Here is an 18,623-nt window from a genome sequence, read left to right as displayed (position 1 = left end):
AATTGTGGAATCATATAACATATCATATTTTTATGTATAACTATGGTGACACTTAAAATTGATCAATAAAAATAACTTAAGTCAGAATTTTTAGGTCCAAAAATAGATTTAGCCAGACCTGCGGCAGCCAGTTTTTATGCAGGAAAAATATTTTGTCGTTTTGAACTGTATTAATTCTAGACCAATCATAACGTATTTATAATAAGTTAATTACAGTAAAGCATAAACACAAATCACTGGTAGTTTTTTATGTATAATTAGCACAAAAGTGTGTTAAAAATTCGGAGCCAAAATGATAATCTTTCTCTGGCCGATCACTTTTGGAATCTCACTTTTTAGTCTATTAAAAAGTAACAACACTCAAAAAAGAACCTCTGGGAAAAAACAGAGTTTGCTGCAAAACTGATTGTTGAGCTTCCACAAAAAGAGCAGAGTCATTAGACCAAGAATCAAAAGTGTCCCCAGAGTGTTTCCCATAAGCACATGCTCCGACAGTGAAAAAAGACTCTCCTGGGCCCTCACTTATATAGAACAAAGAGCCACCGACTCTTGTCTTTGTTATTTAAAGTAAAAATCATGTCATGTATCACAAGCATACACAATATACAAGGATTGATATGCTGGCTACACCATGAATCATCACTCATATGGCAAACATATCAGGCACAGCTTGACCTTTCCAGCATGCCTGCTACACAACACATCCCATCTACTCCCACTGTGTTCTGCCTGCTGACTGTATGACAGCATACTGTGGCAGTGCCAGCATGTTAGCATAGCCATGAGGTCAAATAGAGTTTAATTCTCAATAGTTATACAGAGTTCAGTCACTCTATTTTTATTGTGTAACTAGACAATAAAAATGTTTTTCCACACAGGCTTAATGTACTATATCAAATGAACTTTAGATCATATAAAGTGAGATTATCATATCAAAAGAGGTTACCAGCACAGTAGGTGAAGAACAAGAAGGCGATGTTAGGCATGCTGGAGAACATCTGAAAGAGCCTCCACGGTTCTAAAAAGAATATTTGGACAAATGAAATAAAGGCTAACCTCTACCAGAATGCTGAAAAAAAAGATATGGAGAAGGAAAGGAACAGTCAAAGTCTGGAAAAAAAATCAGGTTGAGATGCATTGGTATGACCTTTAAAAAAAAAGTCATTTAAACTTGAAAACCCTCTCTTCTCTCAGCCTTTGGTATTTCTTGAGTTTCTCATGTTCCTTTTTCTCAATGGTGCTATCATTCAGTATCGCTACATCTATCACTATGGCTGTCTTCCTCTGCTTGGCCACCACTACTATGTCCGGTTGGTTAGTCATCTCAGTTTGTCTCTCTTTATCTGGAAGTCCCACAGGATCTTAGCTCGGTCATTCTCAACCACCCTAGGGGGCGTGTCCTATTTTGACCTCGGGACTTCCAGGCCATACTTGGCACAGATATTTCTGCCACTTGGTTATGGCATTTCATGTATGCCCTGCCTGCTAGCATCTTAAACCCTGCTGTTATGTGCTGCATCACCAGTCTCATCACACCTTTCTGCGGCTCCGATAGTTGGCTGACATCCTTCCGGACTGCCTTGATCTTAGCCTCTAGTCTCCTTCTCCATGGAGCACACTGCTCCTTGTGGCTGTTCATCTTATAGTCAAGCATCTCTGTGATCACAGCTACCACGGTGTAGATCAGCTGGTTAGTTTCTGTGATGGTCTCAGTACCTGTAATGCTGCAGTCACATCTTCTCATCAGAGATTTCTTCACATAGTCTTGGTAATTAGCTACGGAGGGTCCTGGTTTCCTGCTTCGACATGATCCTATCTCTCATGTCAGCTTCTGTTACACTCAACGCACCTCCTACTTGGGGCTTGGTACCCAATCTTGGGTGGGGCTAATGGTATCTCCCCTATTTGTGTGTTGCACACACAATTTATCTGTAAATATTAAAAATATATCGCACGAAACATATATAATCCCTTGAGTTAAAGCTGAAAGTCTGCATTTGACATCTTCATTACTTTATTTAAAATCTATTACATATTACATAAATTACAAAATTGTGTAATTACCCAAAAACTTGTGAACCTTACTGTATGTTCTAGGTCCATTTATGTGAAATGGCACAAACACAGATATTGCAAACCTTCATATTTATTTATAAAACCATTTTCTTCACTTCGTTTTATGTTTTTTCATGTCATATAATGTTTCCTCTGTGATCACTATGAGTGTTTCTGTCCAGTCATTAATGTGTATTTCTAAAGCCCCAATTTGTTTTGAAAATTCTCTCAGGAATAAAATGTCATTCTTGCACTACATTCTGATTCCTAAATTAATACAAATTCTAGATTCAAAACATTAAGCCGAATCAATGTTTCCTGATATAACATTTTCCCCAGAATGTCATCATTGGGCAAAACTAAAAAGATTCTCTTTTATTCCGAGTTGGATGTGATTTGCTTCATTTACCATCTCATTTGTCACTGGAATCAGCTCAAAACTTTTCACTAACATGGAAATGTAAAAGCCCCAAATGCATAATCAGGCATACTTCATGTGCAGCATTCCCAGATTCATTTACACCCTTCAAATACCAGATTGTCACAGCAATCAGACTTGCTCAATATTGCTGTTTGTCACATAGCCATAACAAGGATAATCACTCACTTTCAAATTTTCCAGTAAATTTCACCTTCAGTTGTTTCACCCCCAGTGACCCATAATCATTAGCTTGATTACTGGACATCCAGGAAAAAAAATGAAGTCACCGCCAATTAATTCCACTGCCAATAACTCAATCACGCCAGCATGTTAGATGGTGCAAGTAGCCAAACAAATGTTGCCCATAAATATGCGGTTGTCTTCCATCTCTGCCAAAGCAATCATTCGGCATCATTAAATTTCACTTTGCTGAGAGTAATGTCAGCATTAACCCAACAGCCAATAGATCTTAACTGGGAGATATGAGTTATTATCAGTTATTTATATTGTTTTACATTTTCTGAGCGTGTTAAATTAAATGGGGCTTTGAAAGGACAGAACTAGTTAAATGGACATATGGCTTTCAGTTTCTGGATAGGAACAAACCTTGCTGTGCACGCACAAAAAATAAAATCTGACAAATCTGCATACCAGCCTGTAGTTAAATAAAAGAACCAGAATGGCGTGAAAACAAGTTGTCATGTGCAGTCCTGTGAAAAACTAAGGACACTTCTATAGTTTGTAGAACCATCTTTGGTGCAGAAATTGCTTTCTGTATGACTGTCGGTCACTCACGTTATTGCTTTGACCCACTCTTATTTACAAGGTTGCTTCAGTTCATTGAGCTTTGCAGGTATTGTTTATGCAAACCTCTGTTAAAGGGCCAACACAGCATTTCGGTCGGGCTGAGGTCTGGACTCTGACTGGGCCTCTGCAACACCGGGTCTTTTCTTTTCTTTTTCAGCTATTCTATTTTAGATTTGATGTTTCTGCTTGGGATCATTGTCCTGTTGCATCACCCAGTTTTAGCCAAGCTTTAGCTGTCAGACAGTTTCACCTCAGAATACTTTGGTATACAGTGGCATTCATGGTCAACTCAATGATTGCAAGGTGCCCAGGTCCTGTGGCTGCAAAACACGTGTTTGTGCTGATATCCAGTTTTTGGTTTTTGCCAAATATGATGCTGTGCATACACAGCAGCTAGACATCGCCCCGTTGATCTCGTTAGTCGAAAGGACATTGTTTAAAGGGGGTTTTTTTTTTTAAGGGTTCTTTAGATGCAACTTTGTAAAGCTGTTGTGCCACTTTGTGGATCGATTACTAGTGGAAGACCTAGCATTACCTAGAGAAAGCTAACCACAAAAAGGTCAGCAAATTGGAGGCGTTTCATGTCTGCAAAAAATAGCTCTAATTAGATTGCAGTGCAAATAATTGTTGATTTTGTTTATTTTAATCTTGTCATTTATTTTTATTATTTTTTTTAAATTATTTGATTTATTAAAATCAGTTCAGTAAATATATATATTCCTGGAAGGATTTTATAAATTTTATTTCTACAGAAGAAAATTGAAAGTGGGGAGTATAGTTTATTCAACAACATTGTTATAAGACCATGAACCAGTGAATCTGTATCATATTGAAACTGTAAGAAATTTAAATTGCTATATGCTGAGTTTTAAATATAACTAATAATCTGATATGCATAGAAATCTGTTGGGTCCATGAAAAACTGTGTTTTTTAAGGTTTGAAAAGTTGATTCCCACCTTCATAGTGTTCGCAGCAGATGGTTGGCCGTCCCTGAGCATGAGGTTTCTTCCTGTTAAAAGGGAGTTTTTCCTTCCCACTGACACCAAGTGCTTGTTCAGAGGAAGCTGTTTGATTGTTGGGGGTTTTCTCAGTATTGTTCTAGGGTTTCTGCCTCATGCTGCCTCAAGGCAGCTGTTGCTGTCATTTTGCGCTAGATGAATAAAATTGAATTGAATTGAATTTGCTTTGCGTATGTGAATCTTAAAGAGGATCTGTGAGACTCTTCCTTTCTACCAGACTCTCACAATAGAATCCTGTCTTTCACTTTAGTGACTATATTGTTGTAGGACAGCCATGTCTCCTAATGCACGTTTATGGAGGCAGCAGGTCTGTCCAAAACTAAAATATTTAGGAATTTTCAGACAAATATCAAATGGATTCATATTTATTTCCCACATGCTCCTCTTGACTGGGTCTTTCCCCCCACTGTGCCCACTTGAATTCCTGGAAACACTCTTTTCTGTACCATCTTCTTTCTTTAAATGAGACACACTTAGGGTTTTTCTGACAGCTAGGATGGGTGACTAAACATGTAAGCACAATTACTTTGCGAAGGCCAAGAGTTTGTGTTACCCTATTCGAAAATAATGTATGTTATTCCTATTTTTTTTTTTTACCATTTAATAAGTTTAACAGATTTCCACTATGTTCAAGTAGAGGAAACCTCTATTAACAGTTGAGTGTAAACATTTTTTTTCTTTCTTCACTTTGCTGCATTTTCCTTTGGTTCTTTATGAAAAATACATCTGAGGGTTGCCAAAAAATTCTCTCCTGAAAAAAATACCCTACATGCCGCCTCTGAGGCCACAACCTTGATAAACCTTTTTTCTAATTGAACATCTTTATCTCTATTGTAGTTTGTCGTGTATTTAGTTTTCATTTGAGCCTAATAGTTTATCATGCAGTGTGAACATATGCACAGGCAGGGTGTGGAATTCCCATGGAGTGTAAATTAAGTTTCTTACCTCTTTATTTAGGAAAGTAGAGAGTCCCATTTTTTTGCATGTGTCTCTGTTTCCATTTGTGATGCGCTACAATCCACAGAGCCTAAATGCAGCCACCTCACAGCACTGCACACACACCTCTATTTAAAAATCATGTGTTGTCACTAACAGCTCTAATGTGGTGAACGATGCAAAAAAAGAGGCTGACGGTGAGCATTAGTCACTGTAATGACTGCAAACTCTGTTCATGCGGTTTTAATTACTTTGCCTGATACAGGTGAGGAGGGACACTGGGCATTCATTTTTATACATCATCAGTGGCATTTCATTACAAACATGTAACCTGCTGGATGGTGTTCAGCAGAACATTTCAGAGGATGCTTTAGAGCTGGGGTATCAAACTCATTTTACATTATGGGCCCCATACAGCCCACTTTGATCTCAAGTGGGCTGCACCAGCTAAAGTCCCTTTTCTGTCAGTATAGAGAAGTTTATTTGTACATTTAATCCTGAAGATTAATATTTTCTTAATATAAGGAAAATACATGCAAAAGTATGTTTTTGTACATGACAGAGAAATGTTTCTGTAATACATGATTTGGGCTTAAATTGTTAGAAGTGAATGTGTAAAATTACAGAAGGAGTTCTGGTAACTCCAGACTGTCCTGTAAGTATAAAACTGAAAGTTTATATTTTTTAACAAATTTTGTTTCAACGATTGTAAAAACTCTGTTTATCTATTATTTACTCACTTTGTTATAGTTGGACTGTTATGGTCATGAGACAAGTCTTTATTAGTAAGAAGAGATTTAAAATTTATGAAAATAAAGTTAGAAATCCAAAATTTATGCCATCCTTCACATTTTCCAAAGCACTCCGGCTAGCTGGGTTGGAGTCTTTGTTGGGCCAATTCTGGCCCCAGGGCCTTATGTTTGACAACCCTGCTTTAGACAATTCAACGGTCTAAACTTCTGTAATTTTTCTTGTCTTACAGCACATATTTACCTGTGATGTCCAGGATAAAGGCAAACAAAGATAAGGTGAGTTATGATTTTATTACAGCATCAGTAGGCGCCGTTGTTTCAAGAGGAAAATGGGTAAATGACTTTTAAAGAGGGTTCACTGTTGGAGATTCACTTAAAAACAAACCGCTCACCTGGATTGTGTTTTAATAGAAAGAGCTGCACTGAAGCCAACTGAGTTATTCTTATGCATCAGTGTGATATAAAAGGAAAAACAGAAGGGCAATTCTCCCTCAGTCAAGTGAGAATCTCATTGACGACGTGATCAGACTGCCAGTAAGAACATGCTTGAAGGCCAGATGAGTCATCCTTCACCAAGTTCTCAACAAGTAGATGAGTGCATGGGTGAACATGTGAGAGTAACGCATTAAGAAAATTTCCACGCATTAAACAAAATAGTTCCAAAACCAATAATTTATTTGGAACATACAACAGCACAGGAGAACCTGTGGAGTGGTTATGAACCCTCCCGCTAATGGAGCAAGGCTTGCGAGCTTGTCGAGAGCTGCACTCTGACAGTTTCCACTTCAAACATACCACATCAATTTGGCCGTCTATTAAAGCCGCAGAATTTTTCATGTTCAGATGTTCAACTCTTACACCAGCTTCCCAGCATTCACCTCTGGGCACCTGGGGAATTTTTACTCATCTCTCCCAAATTTGTATCTGTATCATATTTGCAGGGACTGATGAGCTCTGAGACTTGATGCCAAACTCATAACTGTATTCAGCTGTTGTAATGAATAAGTCATTCCAGATGTGAGGTGTCTGCCCGAAATATAATAAATGTAGGCTACAGCAGCGGCCCTTATTTCCCATCACGCCGATGATCAGTCATCAGTCACTCTGTAGCGTGTTGAGGTTTGCGTTGTAATTTCAGTCCCTCTTGCAATGCAAGTGTTACTTTCAGCTCTTGTTTGTGACCTCCTTGTTCAAAGGAGAGTGATTTTGTCATTTTTTAACTCCTTCATATATATTTTTTAACCATTTGTGAGACAATGTGTTGAATTTCTTGGCATTAGCAACAGTAATGCCAAGTGTATCACATTTGATACATGTGTTTTTGAGGCCTCTGCATCATCAGTGTGATTGTTTTTAACCATAACTTTAATTCCCTTATATGTTTTTGTTGATTTAAGATAAACTAAGTGTGAGCAGTAAATTGCACAGAAATGCCAGATGTAGCAAAAATTATACAAACTAAAACTTATAAATGCAAATTTATTTGAATTTTCTGGCAGTTGTTTCATGGTTCAGGCTTTAAAGGTTTTAGAAAATGATCAGGAGGATTAGAATGCATAAATATTTTATAATAAAAGTACTGACATTGAAATCTTTGTGCCATATTTTAGTATAACTTGAACTGTGTATAAAGTAAAGGTGGAATCGGTTATTTTTTTGTTCACTTCACAAAATTAGACTGCCGTTGTAAGAACCCCAGCAGGGTTAGAGTCACTGCAAATCAATACAAAGTTTTGAGTGATTACTTGAATTTTTATGAAATGCAATGAATCATTTCTATCCTGATGTGAATGTGTCACAGACCCTGGGTTTTGGCATTTACTGTTTGATTTCCTGTATTTAGTGTTCTGAGTTTTTGGGTTTATTTTCTATTTAACAATATTTTCCTTGTAGCCTCAGTTTTATATTTATGTTTTCTTAGCTTTAGTTTTCTGATCTAGTCTTCTTTGATCATAGTTATGTTGTATGATAATTTCCTTAGGTTTCAGGTTTTCTGCCTCCCTGGTGTTTCCCTGTAATTTGTTGTCAAATCTCCATCCTTGTCCAGGTGTTTCTTATTATACCTCCTGTTTTGTTTTGGTAGTCTTTTGCTCCTTGTGCCTTATATTTCCGTCCGTCTGTGCCTTATTCCGTCTGTCCAGCCAACTGCTCCCTTTTCACCTGATTAGGCCTTTGTGTTTTTAATAGCTTCAGTTGCCCTTTGTGTTTGTCGCAATGTCTGTTTATCTCACTGTTGTTTGTTTTTATGTGTTTGACTATGTTATGTCATTCTGGATTTTTGGACAGTTTTCCACCATTAAAGGTGAGCCTTTAGTTAAACCTGCCTGCCTGTAGAGTTTCTGCCTGCTTGTAAAGCTTTTGGGTCCAAAGTCCTTCAAACTATAACAGAATGGCTCCAATGATGACAGTGCACTCATCCACTGGTCAGAAAGGGTCATAGAGTGGTTTATTGTGTATGAAAATTATGTGAATCACATGCGGTGGTCTTCACTGCAAACATATCAGAAGTTCAGTGCTTTGAGGTAATTGCACACTTCCCGATTGCATATTTTTTTAAGTAATCGTCACATTTAAATGTTTCATCTCATCAAACAAATTACAATATTATTCAACTATAACTAGTCAAAAAATAGAAAGCAGTTTTTAACCCTCAGCTGTGAAAGGCTGATGGGTTATTGCCATTACATGACCGGCTGCCTTGGCATCAAAGTTTTTAAATGCAATAGCTCACGAGCGAGGTGAGGTAGGATTTTCAAATTGATACCATAGGTGCATCTTCTTAAAATTTAGGACAAGTTTGAATCTCAGTGACATAAACTTAAAGGATAAGGTCAGAGGTCAAGTTTTCTGAAAATCTTGTGAATGCGATAACTCAACATTGAAGCGATGTAGGATTTTGAAATTGAAACCATTTGTGCATCTGTTGGAAGCTGATGGGTAGCACTTGCAGCCGCCAGTATTTTTTAATGATGATTTTATTTCTTAAGGGGAAAAAATACCCAAACCTACCTGGCTCTATGTGAAGATGTAATTTCACAAGGTAAATGTCACAAGTCAAAATCCAGGCCTCATTACTTCCAGATATGTTAAATCAAGAAATAATTTAAGTCTGATAAAGTAAACTAAGCTAAAAGATCTAAAAACAAACTATGACATGATATAAAGAAACAGCTGAGAAACAAAGTCATGGAAAGAATTAAAAGGTCGTTTCTAATGGCTTAGGACTCCAGTGAACCACAAATGAGAAATCTTGGTGGAACGCTGGCGAACCTTAACAGGAGTGGCCAGCCTACGAAAATTACTCCAAGATTACATCAATGACTAATCCAGGAGTCCACAAAAGAACCCAGAACAACATCTAAAGAACTGAGATTTTCAAGGCGAGAATCACTTCTGAGAAAAAAAGCAACACAAAGGCTCATCTCACATTTCCAAAAAAAACATCTTAATGAAATTTTGGAGAAATATTCTGTGGACTGACAAGACAAAAGTTGACCTTTTTGGAAAGTTTGAGTTCTGTTACATCTGGATTGAAAATAATAGGATTTCATAAAAAGAAGATCATATCAACAGTCAAACATGGTGTTAATAGTGTGATGGTCTGAGGCTGTTTGCTGCTTCAAGACCTGGACAGCTTTTCAAATTGATGGATTCATGAATTCTGCTCTCCAGAAAAATCCTGATGGAGATTGTCCACCCTTCAGTTTGAGCTCTGAAGCTCATGGGCTTGATTATGCAGCAGGACAATGATCTGAAGAACACCAGCAAGTCATCTGCATGGCTCAAAAAAAACCCCAAAATGAAGATTTAGGAGTGGCCTAGTCAAAGTCCAGACTTAAATCTGATTCAGGTGATTAATTAAGACCTTATACAGGCCATTCATGCACGAAAACTCTTTAATATGACTGAATAAAGACTAATCTAAAAGGAAGAGTGCGACAAAAGACTGTGAAAAGACTCCTCGCAAACACTTCATTGTGGTTCTTGCTGCCAAGGGTCCACAAGCATTTTTTAGTTTTAGGGGTCAAGTACTTTCACACCAGGCTTTAATAAATGAAAATCATCATTTAAAAAATGCTGTTTGGTTTTACTCTGTTATCTTTATCTAATACTAAAATAGTTTAATGATCTGAAATATTTAAAGTTGCAAATATGCACAGTACTGTATTAGAGGATCAGTGGCAATAAAAAAATATTTTAATGCAGTCAAGACAATTTCTAACAACTACAGACACATGAGTGTAGCGTGGACCATGTGTAGCGTGTAGCAGCTAACAAGTCATGCCAGTTCTTTAAAAATATCTTTATAAAATCAAATAGAAGACACAAGTCCTGTTTTCAACTTGAAGTCAACGCTCTTTAATCACACAGATGAGAGCAGGGTGTTTTTCAGTGGCTACTGACGTCAAGTGATTCCATAATATTCAAGAGAAAAACATTTTGTGTGTTGTGTGATCAAGGTGAAGTGGAGAGTGTATCTTATTTTCTTTTACACTTTATAAAGCATGATGTGGTAAGAGGGTTTATTTTCCTAGAAAGGGCACACAATGCACATTCTGGGCACATCTTGGCTTTATTTTGTTGTCTCTAAGTTTATACCATTATCCACTTTTCTGAAGTGTACCATAAAGAATTCGATTTGGGGCCCAGCACAATCTGCTCTAGACCGAATATCTAAAAAGCAGTCTGCACTGGTGACTTACATTTCTTCATTTCCTGATTTTGATAAATGACAAAGGAGTAGAAATTCTTCTCACTCTTTTTCAGGTGTTGATTTACAGTCCAACATTTTTCAAATACGTCTACGAATCGTGGCTTGACAGTCATGGACGATATCCTTCGACCGGTTTCCTCAGTTTGCTGCTCGCTGTCCACATATGTGATGAGGTAAGGAGAACTACTCTAATAGTTAACATATGTGACTACTCAGTCATTCCTGCCAACACCTCCATTTTTCATAAGTTTATACCATATTTCCCTGCCAATTCCTTATTTACTGTTTTTCCTTGGATAGTCCTCTAATTTGTGTGACCCTCAAACTTCATTATGAATAATTGTCATCCTGGTATCCATATGTTTTGTGTGTTTATCTGATGTGTTCTAAGATGTCAGATTGTTTTAGAAATACAGTCCAAACACTGCATATAATTTCAGCCTGCAGTGATGTCATACTCAATTACATCAAGGTAAAATGAAAGAGTTGTGACCTGGCAAAGATTGAGGAACAGACACAGATAAAATATCAGCACATATCAAGAAATCGGAGTATTTAATATACCTAAAGTGAGATATTTCAGACCTTCTTTTTTTAATTTTGATGATTATGGCTTACAGGTAATGGAAATCAAAAATAAAATATCTCAAATTATTAGAATATATCATTTTGAGTTTAAGTAAATTAGTATTCAAGTATTAGAAACATCATGGATCTCCTGGTTTAGTTCAATACACACAATCACAATCGTGGGGAAGACTGCTGACTTGACAGCTGTCCAGATGACTATCATCAACACCCCACAGAAAGAGTGCAAACCACAGAAGGTCATTGCTGAAAAGCCTGGCTGTTTTCAAAGTGCTATATCATGGCACATCAGTGGAAAGTTGGAGATTTATGTTCAGTAGTCCAATGTCCTCTTTTCAGTTGAGGACACTGGACTTAGATGAGGACATTCAGCATTTAATTTGAAAGTCACTGTCTCAAAGTCTGGAGTAAGAATGGAGAGGCACAGAATCCGAAAGGAATCCAAGCTTTATGGAGATGCCAATTTAATTTTCCAGCTGGACTTAGCACCTCCTCACAGAGCCAATACTGCTACAAAACGGTTTACTGTCAAGGTTGTTTTAGTGTGCTTGATTGATGAGCCAGCTTGCCTAACTTTAACCCCATAGAAAATTTATGACATATTGACAAGAGAAAGATGAGAAACTCCAGACCTAAAAAGAAAGACCAATGGAAGCAACCTGGGCTAATTCCTCACCAGTGCCACAAGCTGAGTGCCTCCATGCCAATGTGCATTGATGTAGTAAGTATACCCATAGAGAGTGTAGAAGAGAAACGGCTACCATAGACCAATTTAAAGCCTCGAGGTAAACGTTTCTACCATCACTGGTAATCTGGCATATTTCCAGTGTGCCAACGCACTTTTGGGCCGATCAACTGGTCTGACAATCACTGATAGCATCCCATTCGTTCATTTTCATTACTGACACTGGATTGCACATTCAAATCTCTTAATGCGAGATTTGAATGTGCCCTCATAGAAAACGTTCAGTATGGAAGAACAAAACAATAAAAAGAATGAAGTTTTTTATTCAATATGACCCGAAATGAGTGACTGAGGACATAAATGCTGAAGTCTTTTTTCAACCATTGCTATCACTATCTGGTAGCGTTCAGAAGTGCTTCTGCAAAGATGTTGCCTAAACTTCCAATATCAATATCGCCTTAATGAAATATTGTTCAAATTAAAGAAACACTTTCCTCCAGTTGCTGTAGTTGTTTCACTTGTAGAGACACATTTCTTGAAACATTTCACCCTTTTCTCATAACTCTAACAACAAAACCCAATTGTCAAACTACATTCGCAAAACCGTTGACTTTTCTGGCAAAATCTAAAAACCCATCCAAACAGTTTTATCTGTGGTCAGAACCACACAATGTTCTGCTCGTGCATACAGAGAGTAAAAATAAGAACAAAACTGAGCTTTCAGTACAAACCTACATGAAACAATGAAAAGCACAGTGTTCAGGGGATGTATCCCAGACCTTTAAACCTCATATTGATGTCTTAGAATTCTACAAAAATATGAAGCAAAAACAAAAATGGACAATGGCTGAGATATGTCTTCCTTCTTTAAAAAAAAATAAAATAACATTATAGGTTGTGTTTAAATTCAGTTGCTCACCTGAAATTACTTTTCTTGACCTGGCTCTACCTCTTCTCCTCAGATTGTTTCCATCTCTTGTTGAATTGATCAGGCTTGTATTGGTTAAATGGCATCATTAGCGACAGCAGCGAACTATTTTGTGTAGACAATGAGCTAGAACCAAATTTTCATCAAACTGAGCCATCATCTGATCTAGCCAAATTGAATTCAGTTTCTGTGTAACAGGCTGTGGGATGAGTGTATCCAGACCATCTAAAAATTACAACAATTTCTCTTTTTAAATAAAAAAATATGTAGTACAAACAAAATTGTTTTCTAGTGTCACCAAAATCTCATCACATATCACTGGCCTCCTGTGGTGATAATAGTGTATTTCTGTAAAAAATCACTTTCAAAGTTTGCAAAATGCTTCCACAACTGGACTTGTGAAACAAAGATCGCTCTGTTGATGATTAAAAAAAGGGATTTGGAGAACTTTGGAGATACTGCAAAGTATGTTATTATGCACTAAGATGTTATGTGGTTGTTTCACTGTGATTAACCTTGTCTCTTCCAGGTCAGTGTGTTTGGATTCGGTGCAGACCAGTATGGAAACTGGCACCACTACTGGGAGGAGAACCATTTGGCCGGAGCTTTCCGACACACAGGAGTCCACGATGGAGATTACGAATATAATGTCACCCTGCTGCTGGCAGACAAGCACAAAATCCGAATGTTTAAAGGCAGATGATACCGAGCCCATATGTGCAGCTGGATGACCACCAAATGAACCTCAACAGCCTTTTAATGTTTGTTACCCACCAAAAGAAGAATTTTGTTTTCATTTTATTTCTTTATTTTACGGATTCCAAAGACATTTTCACTATTCTGCTCAGCCCAGTTTCCTGTCATTTACTGAAGTGATTGTTTAACAAATGTCACTTCTATTGTCACACCAGGAGACGAGGACAGGCCATCCATAAGACAAAATCAGCACTGCCATGGGAGACTGAGCAGACAATAGTAGAAGGGAGACGAAGATGTATTTTAACAAGCATGTTATTATAAAAAGATGAAGTACTACTACATAGTATGTGTATAATCCATGTGTCGCTTTTCTATATAACGATGTCCAGCACTGTGGCCGCCAAAAGCTTTGTATGCTAATGATCAGACCAAGTGCCGTAATTACCGTTAATGTGTCATTCAATTGCCTCTGTTGCAAACTGTTTAAGTTTAAATTGATACCCAATAAATGTAAAAGCATTTAAAGCAAAACCCTACAGACCTAACATCAAAATGCATTTCCACAATATGGCATTGGTTTTTTACTTTGGAGTGATGGACATGCGAGAAATTCTGCTGTTTTTTGTCAGACCCACCAATTTTTTAATGTGCAACCTTCACTAAATAGCTCTTTATTAACTTGCTTTCCTGATTACAGCTGTAAAATAAAGTTTAATGACACTAAAGGGGTACCTAAATTGAACCCAAAATCTGGCCCAAAGAAATTATTTTACTACATTGGGACATTTACAGAAAACCCATAGGACTACAGCCACATCTGTGGGAAATACTTAAGTGTTCAGTCCAAATGTCAAACACTATATACTAAGTTTTGCAGTATAGTTTAAAAAATAACCATATAGTCATATTTTTACTTTGCTTGTGGTTATATTTTGTTATTTTTTTATTTTTAAGCCACAATGCTAGAGCAAAAATTAAGTCTCTATCAAAAAGAGTCTAAAAATGATTATGCACTTTGTTTTGCGACTAATAAGCTTCAGTAGTGCTATGTATTTCGAGCCAAATGTTAGCTGTCTAACCTGCTAAGCTATGATGGGGAACATGTTAAACATTCCTTGTGCTAATAATGCTAGCATTATCATAAAGAGCATTTTAGCATGCTAGTATTGAGCTCAAGTTCCCCTGTGTCTCACAGAGCTGCTGGTATATGCAGTGTATTCATTTTCCCACACTTAATCTTATTTTCTCCTTATTTTGTTGAACATTTGTGGGCTGTAGTGTTTTTTGTGACACCAGTATGTATCTCCTAGCAAGTCAGAATTAGCACGGTGACACTAAAAAAAATTAATAAGCTAGTTCCTTAGTTGTCACTCTCTGTGCTCGCTGTGCACTGAGGGTACAAATAAGACTTAGCTTTTTAATCTTATTCTTCTTATTTTGCTGGATATCTCTTGACTGTGATGGTTGAGAAGTAGACACACAAATCTGAGCTAGCACGCTGGTACTCATGGGCTACATTGCAGTATCCACATCTTCTATCCTTTGCTTTTTCAGATATGTCTTAGTCACATTGAGAACAATAGAATGACAACCTCCTTGTGACTAGGAAAAATCTGTCATTGTTTGTACTGAATTTCTTCACATTGGCGACTTATTTCGAATAGTTGGGACCAACAACTGGTTGCCTAAAGGTTAAGTGTGTAACACTCAACAACTTGTAATTCAACAGCTTGCCACCAAAATTATTTTCTCATTATATCTTTATATAAAAGCAAAGTTGCTGAGCACCAATGTCATCTTGGAGTTAAATGACCGTAATGCAGCAACTACATCACTATTTGTGGAGGGATTTCTGAATTTTAAATCCATTGGTTCTGGTTGGCAGTAGCAGTTAATGTAAATTTCTGTTTAATATGAATTTCTGTGGATACAGACAGCAATGAATTTGTATTTTTCACCAGTTTAACACAGTTGATCACCATATTAATAAAAACTGACCGCATTTAAATGCTGACTTGACCCCATTCAATTACAAACTGATAGCAGACTAACTCCATCTTATTGCTGTTGCATTGCCATCTTTGAAGTCAGCAACTGACTGAGAGTAGTCCCAGACCCAGTCTTTGTTTTCAAAGCAACTTCTTCAAAGGACACCAGTTCAGTCATTTTCATTTTCTCTAGTTGTAGTATCAAATTTTCTACCCACAGTTTAAGTGTTACATACCCAGTGCGTATTAGGAGAGATGACTGTAATGAAAAATCTCTTGAAATTTTCATGAATTATATGAATTATTTCCATCTCTTTGACAGAGGGCTGGCCTGAGCTACATATTCAGAGCACAGAGACCACATTAGACAGGATGCAGCGTGTGCTTCAGCTGCTTTCACTAAAAATACCATAATGTGGCACCTTCCTGCGGCTTTATGTGGCGGTGTGGGCGTGTTAATATGTAAAATGTAACCGAGGTGAAACAGAAAATAACGTTTTATTGCTCTTATTTGTTCCCGTGATCACCTCTCTCTCTCTCTCTCTCACCACTAACCACTGTAGCTCTCTCTCGCTCTCTTTCTTGTTGAGCTGAGGTGAAGGGGGTCAGCTTTTGATGTTTCAATGTAACTCACAATTTCAGCACATTCTACTTTTGAAATTGTAGAATACCAAGACCAACTTAGTTTCTGTTCTAGACAGAAAGAAAGTTTGGTGTTTGGAATTTGTTGTTTCTTTTATTAAATCTGCTGGGCCAAAAGGACTCTACTGGAGACCTGCAGCTACCTGTGGATTAAGAGTTGTGTTATAGCAAAGCAATCAATGAGATTGTGCCATTGGGTGTGATGGAAAAATGATAGAAAGGTTTTCAGTGTTTGCAGAGTAACACAAACAGCGGGTTCTTTGTCATTGATCATCAACACCTGACATACGAACCAGCCTATACAGGGGTGCCTTATCGTTGAAATCAGTGATGTAGTATACATTTTTTGATGTATTATGTGACACAGTTTGTAAATGAAAGTATGTGTAAAGTGCCTTACAGTTAAAGTGTACTGTATTGTTGTGTAAATCTGACACTCATATGCTTGGTACACACAGTATAGCTGTCTCATTTATTGTCAGTAAGATGCCAACATGTTTTGCACTTTTTGATGAGGCGTCGCTCTGTTTTGTCCAGACTTTATTAGCTTGCTGATCACACTGAACTCTCACCTTCTTATTTTTACTCACAGACATCTGACCTGAAATGTTGTGCTTGTTCAGATGATGCAGGAGTTAGGCTTAGCTGCAGTAACAGACTATGATTTGCTCTGTGTGCCTTGTAACAGATTAGAGACATTTGTCTGGCCGGTGTCTTTTCTTCATTCCCGCACACATGAGCGGGACGGAGACAAACCACAATTTGGTTTTTCCTGTCACCATGAATTCATTCAGCTGCCACAGAAGACAACAGGGGTGTGAATGTGTCATACAGGGAGCAGGGAATACTGCCACCTAGTGGACAAAAACGTGGGTCAGCATTAACGTGTTTTGATTTGTTATTATATGATTCAGTATGAACTGGCACTTTTCAAACTGTATTCATTGTTTATCGTTTAAATAAACTGTAAGTAGTGCAGTTGTTTCAGTCTTCACACACACACTAGCTGTGAAGATGGATGTACGTAAGACTAAGACAAAAAATAAAGGCTCCAATGAAAAGAATGGGCGACTTCATTTAGTTTTACAGAAAATTGTTAAACACACAGTCTGACACACATTAGGCTGGAAAATTCCTACAACAGCTCAGCTGGTTTCTTATATCTGTTCAAGCCTTTTTTTTTCCTTTGTATTTGTTTTTTTTACTGATCTCTTGTTGGAATTTGTTAGTGATTTAGATCAAAGAAAGTTCAGTCATTTAGTGTAAGCCTAACTCAAAAACAGTGAACAAAACATTTTAGTTATTTTTTAGAAATCACAGACAGAGGCTCAAAAAAAGAGGAGCAACATTTCTCTTGAGTGATACAGGTTGTAAACAAAGAATGGTCCTCTCCAGATGATGCCTTTTCAGGGAAGGTCTTGCTTAACCCAGAATATATTCAACAGCACGGCTATTCAAGCAGCGTAGCTTTGTGGTTTAAAAAAAAGAAGACCATGTGCAAAACTGGTGTGACTGCAGCCCAGGCCAGTCACCCACAGAAAACTACAGAAAACGGGCTCGTGATTTTCTGAACCTTTACAGAGTATCAGCGGTGATGCGGCACAGTGACACACATGCTTCAAACAAAAGCATTCAACTCTTCAATATTAAAAAAGATCAGTTTTACTGTTCTATATATTTGGTAGATTTGTTAATTAGAGTTAACATTAAAAAGTAAAAAATGTAAAAACAACCTGTGTCATGTGACTGACATTGACATGTGTCTTCTGTCTTCGTCTTTCCATTGCTCCTTTTGAGGGTCCCATAACATCCTCCTCTGTCACACCAACCCTCTGCATGGCCTTCCTCTTTTCCTCCTGCCTGGCAGCTCCATTGCTACATCTTCAACATCCTTTATCCAATTACACTTCCCTCCTGTGCACATGTCCAAAGCATCTCAGCCTTGCCTCTCTGATTTTGTCTAGTGGAGATGTCATTTTACAAGATTCTCGTCAACACACTCATGGCAAGGCATACTATATTAGCAAGAGCACGTGATACATATAAATTGAAGTGTGGCTGTCTGTCACTTCTCTAGACAGCAGTGTATTCGATCAGCCTGTCAGAGTAAACAGCTTGTTGTTAAAATATTAGGAGAAGGCTAATACAGTATTTGATCATTATATGATATCTGATTATATGATTTCCATCCTTAGCTGGATGGAATATATATATATATATATATATATACATATATATAGTCTGATACAGTTCAAGTTCAGGTCATTGACACTGACTTGTGTGGGAGAGACAGATAATGAAAAGTTGAATTATTCAGTTGTTCAGCTATCTGTAGACTCCCACACTGCGGTAAAATACAACTGGAGCTTTTTGCTGAAACGTGTAAAA

At 37.5% G+C, this 18,623-nt stretch overlaps 1 protein-coding gene across 6 annotated transcripts in view; it reads left to right on the top strand.

The window, feature by feature from the left end:
• The window catches only part of LOC135933239 (CMP-N-acetylneuraminate-beta-galactosamide-alpha-2,3-sialyltransferase 1-like), a 102,252-nt gene extending 84,871 nt beyond the window's left edge, over positions 1 to 17,381 (top strand). For all 6 annotated transcript variants that reach the window (XM_065471280.1, XM_065471281.1, XM_065471282.1 and 3 more), the window contains 3 exons: positions 6,222 to 6,267; positions 10,759 to 10,878; positions 13,436 to 17,381. In XM_065471280.1, the coding sequence (XP_065327352.1) occupies positions 6,222 to 6,267; positions 10,759 to 10,878; positions 13,436 to 13,609 (340 nt within the window). In that variant the 3' untranslated portion in view covers positions 13,610 to 17,381. The remainder of the gene's footprint in view (positions 1 to 6,221; positions 6,268 to 10,758; positions 10,879 to 13,435) is intronic.
• Positions 17,382 to 18,623: the final 1,242 nt, after the last annotated feature.

Source organism: Pelmatolapia mariae, linkage group LG22, assembly GCF_036321145.2.
Source record: "Pelmatolapia mariae isolate MD_Pm_ZW linkage group LG22, Pm_UMD_F_2, whole genome shotgun sequence".
In the NCBI taxonomy this organism is placed as follows: Eukaryota; Metazoa; Chordata; class Actinopteri; order Cichliformes; family Cichlidae; genus Pelmatolapia; species Pelmatolapia mariae.
This window is presented reverse-complemented; position numbering and strand designations above follow the sequence as displayed.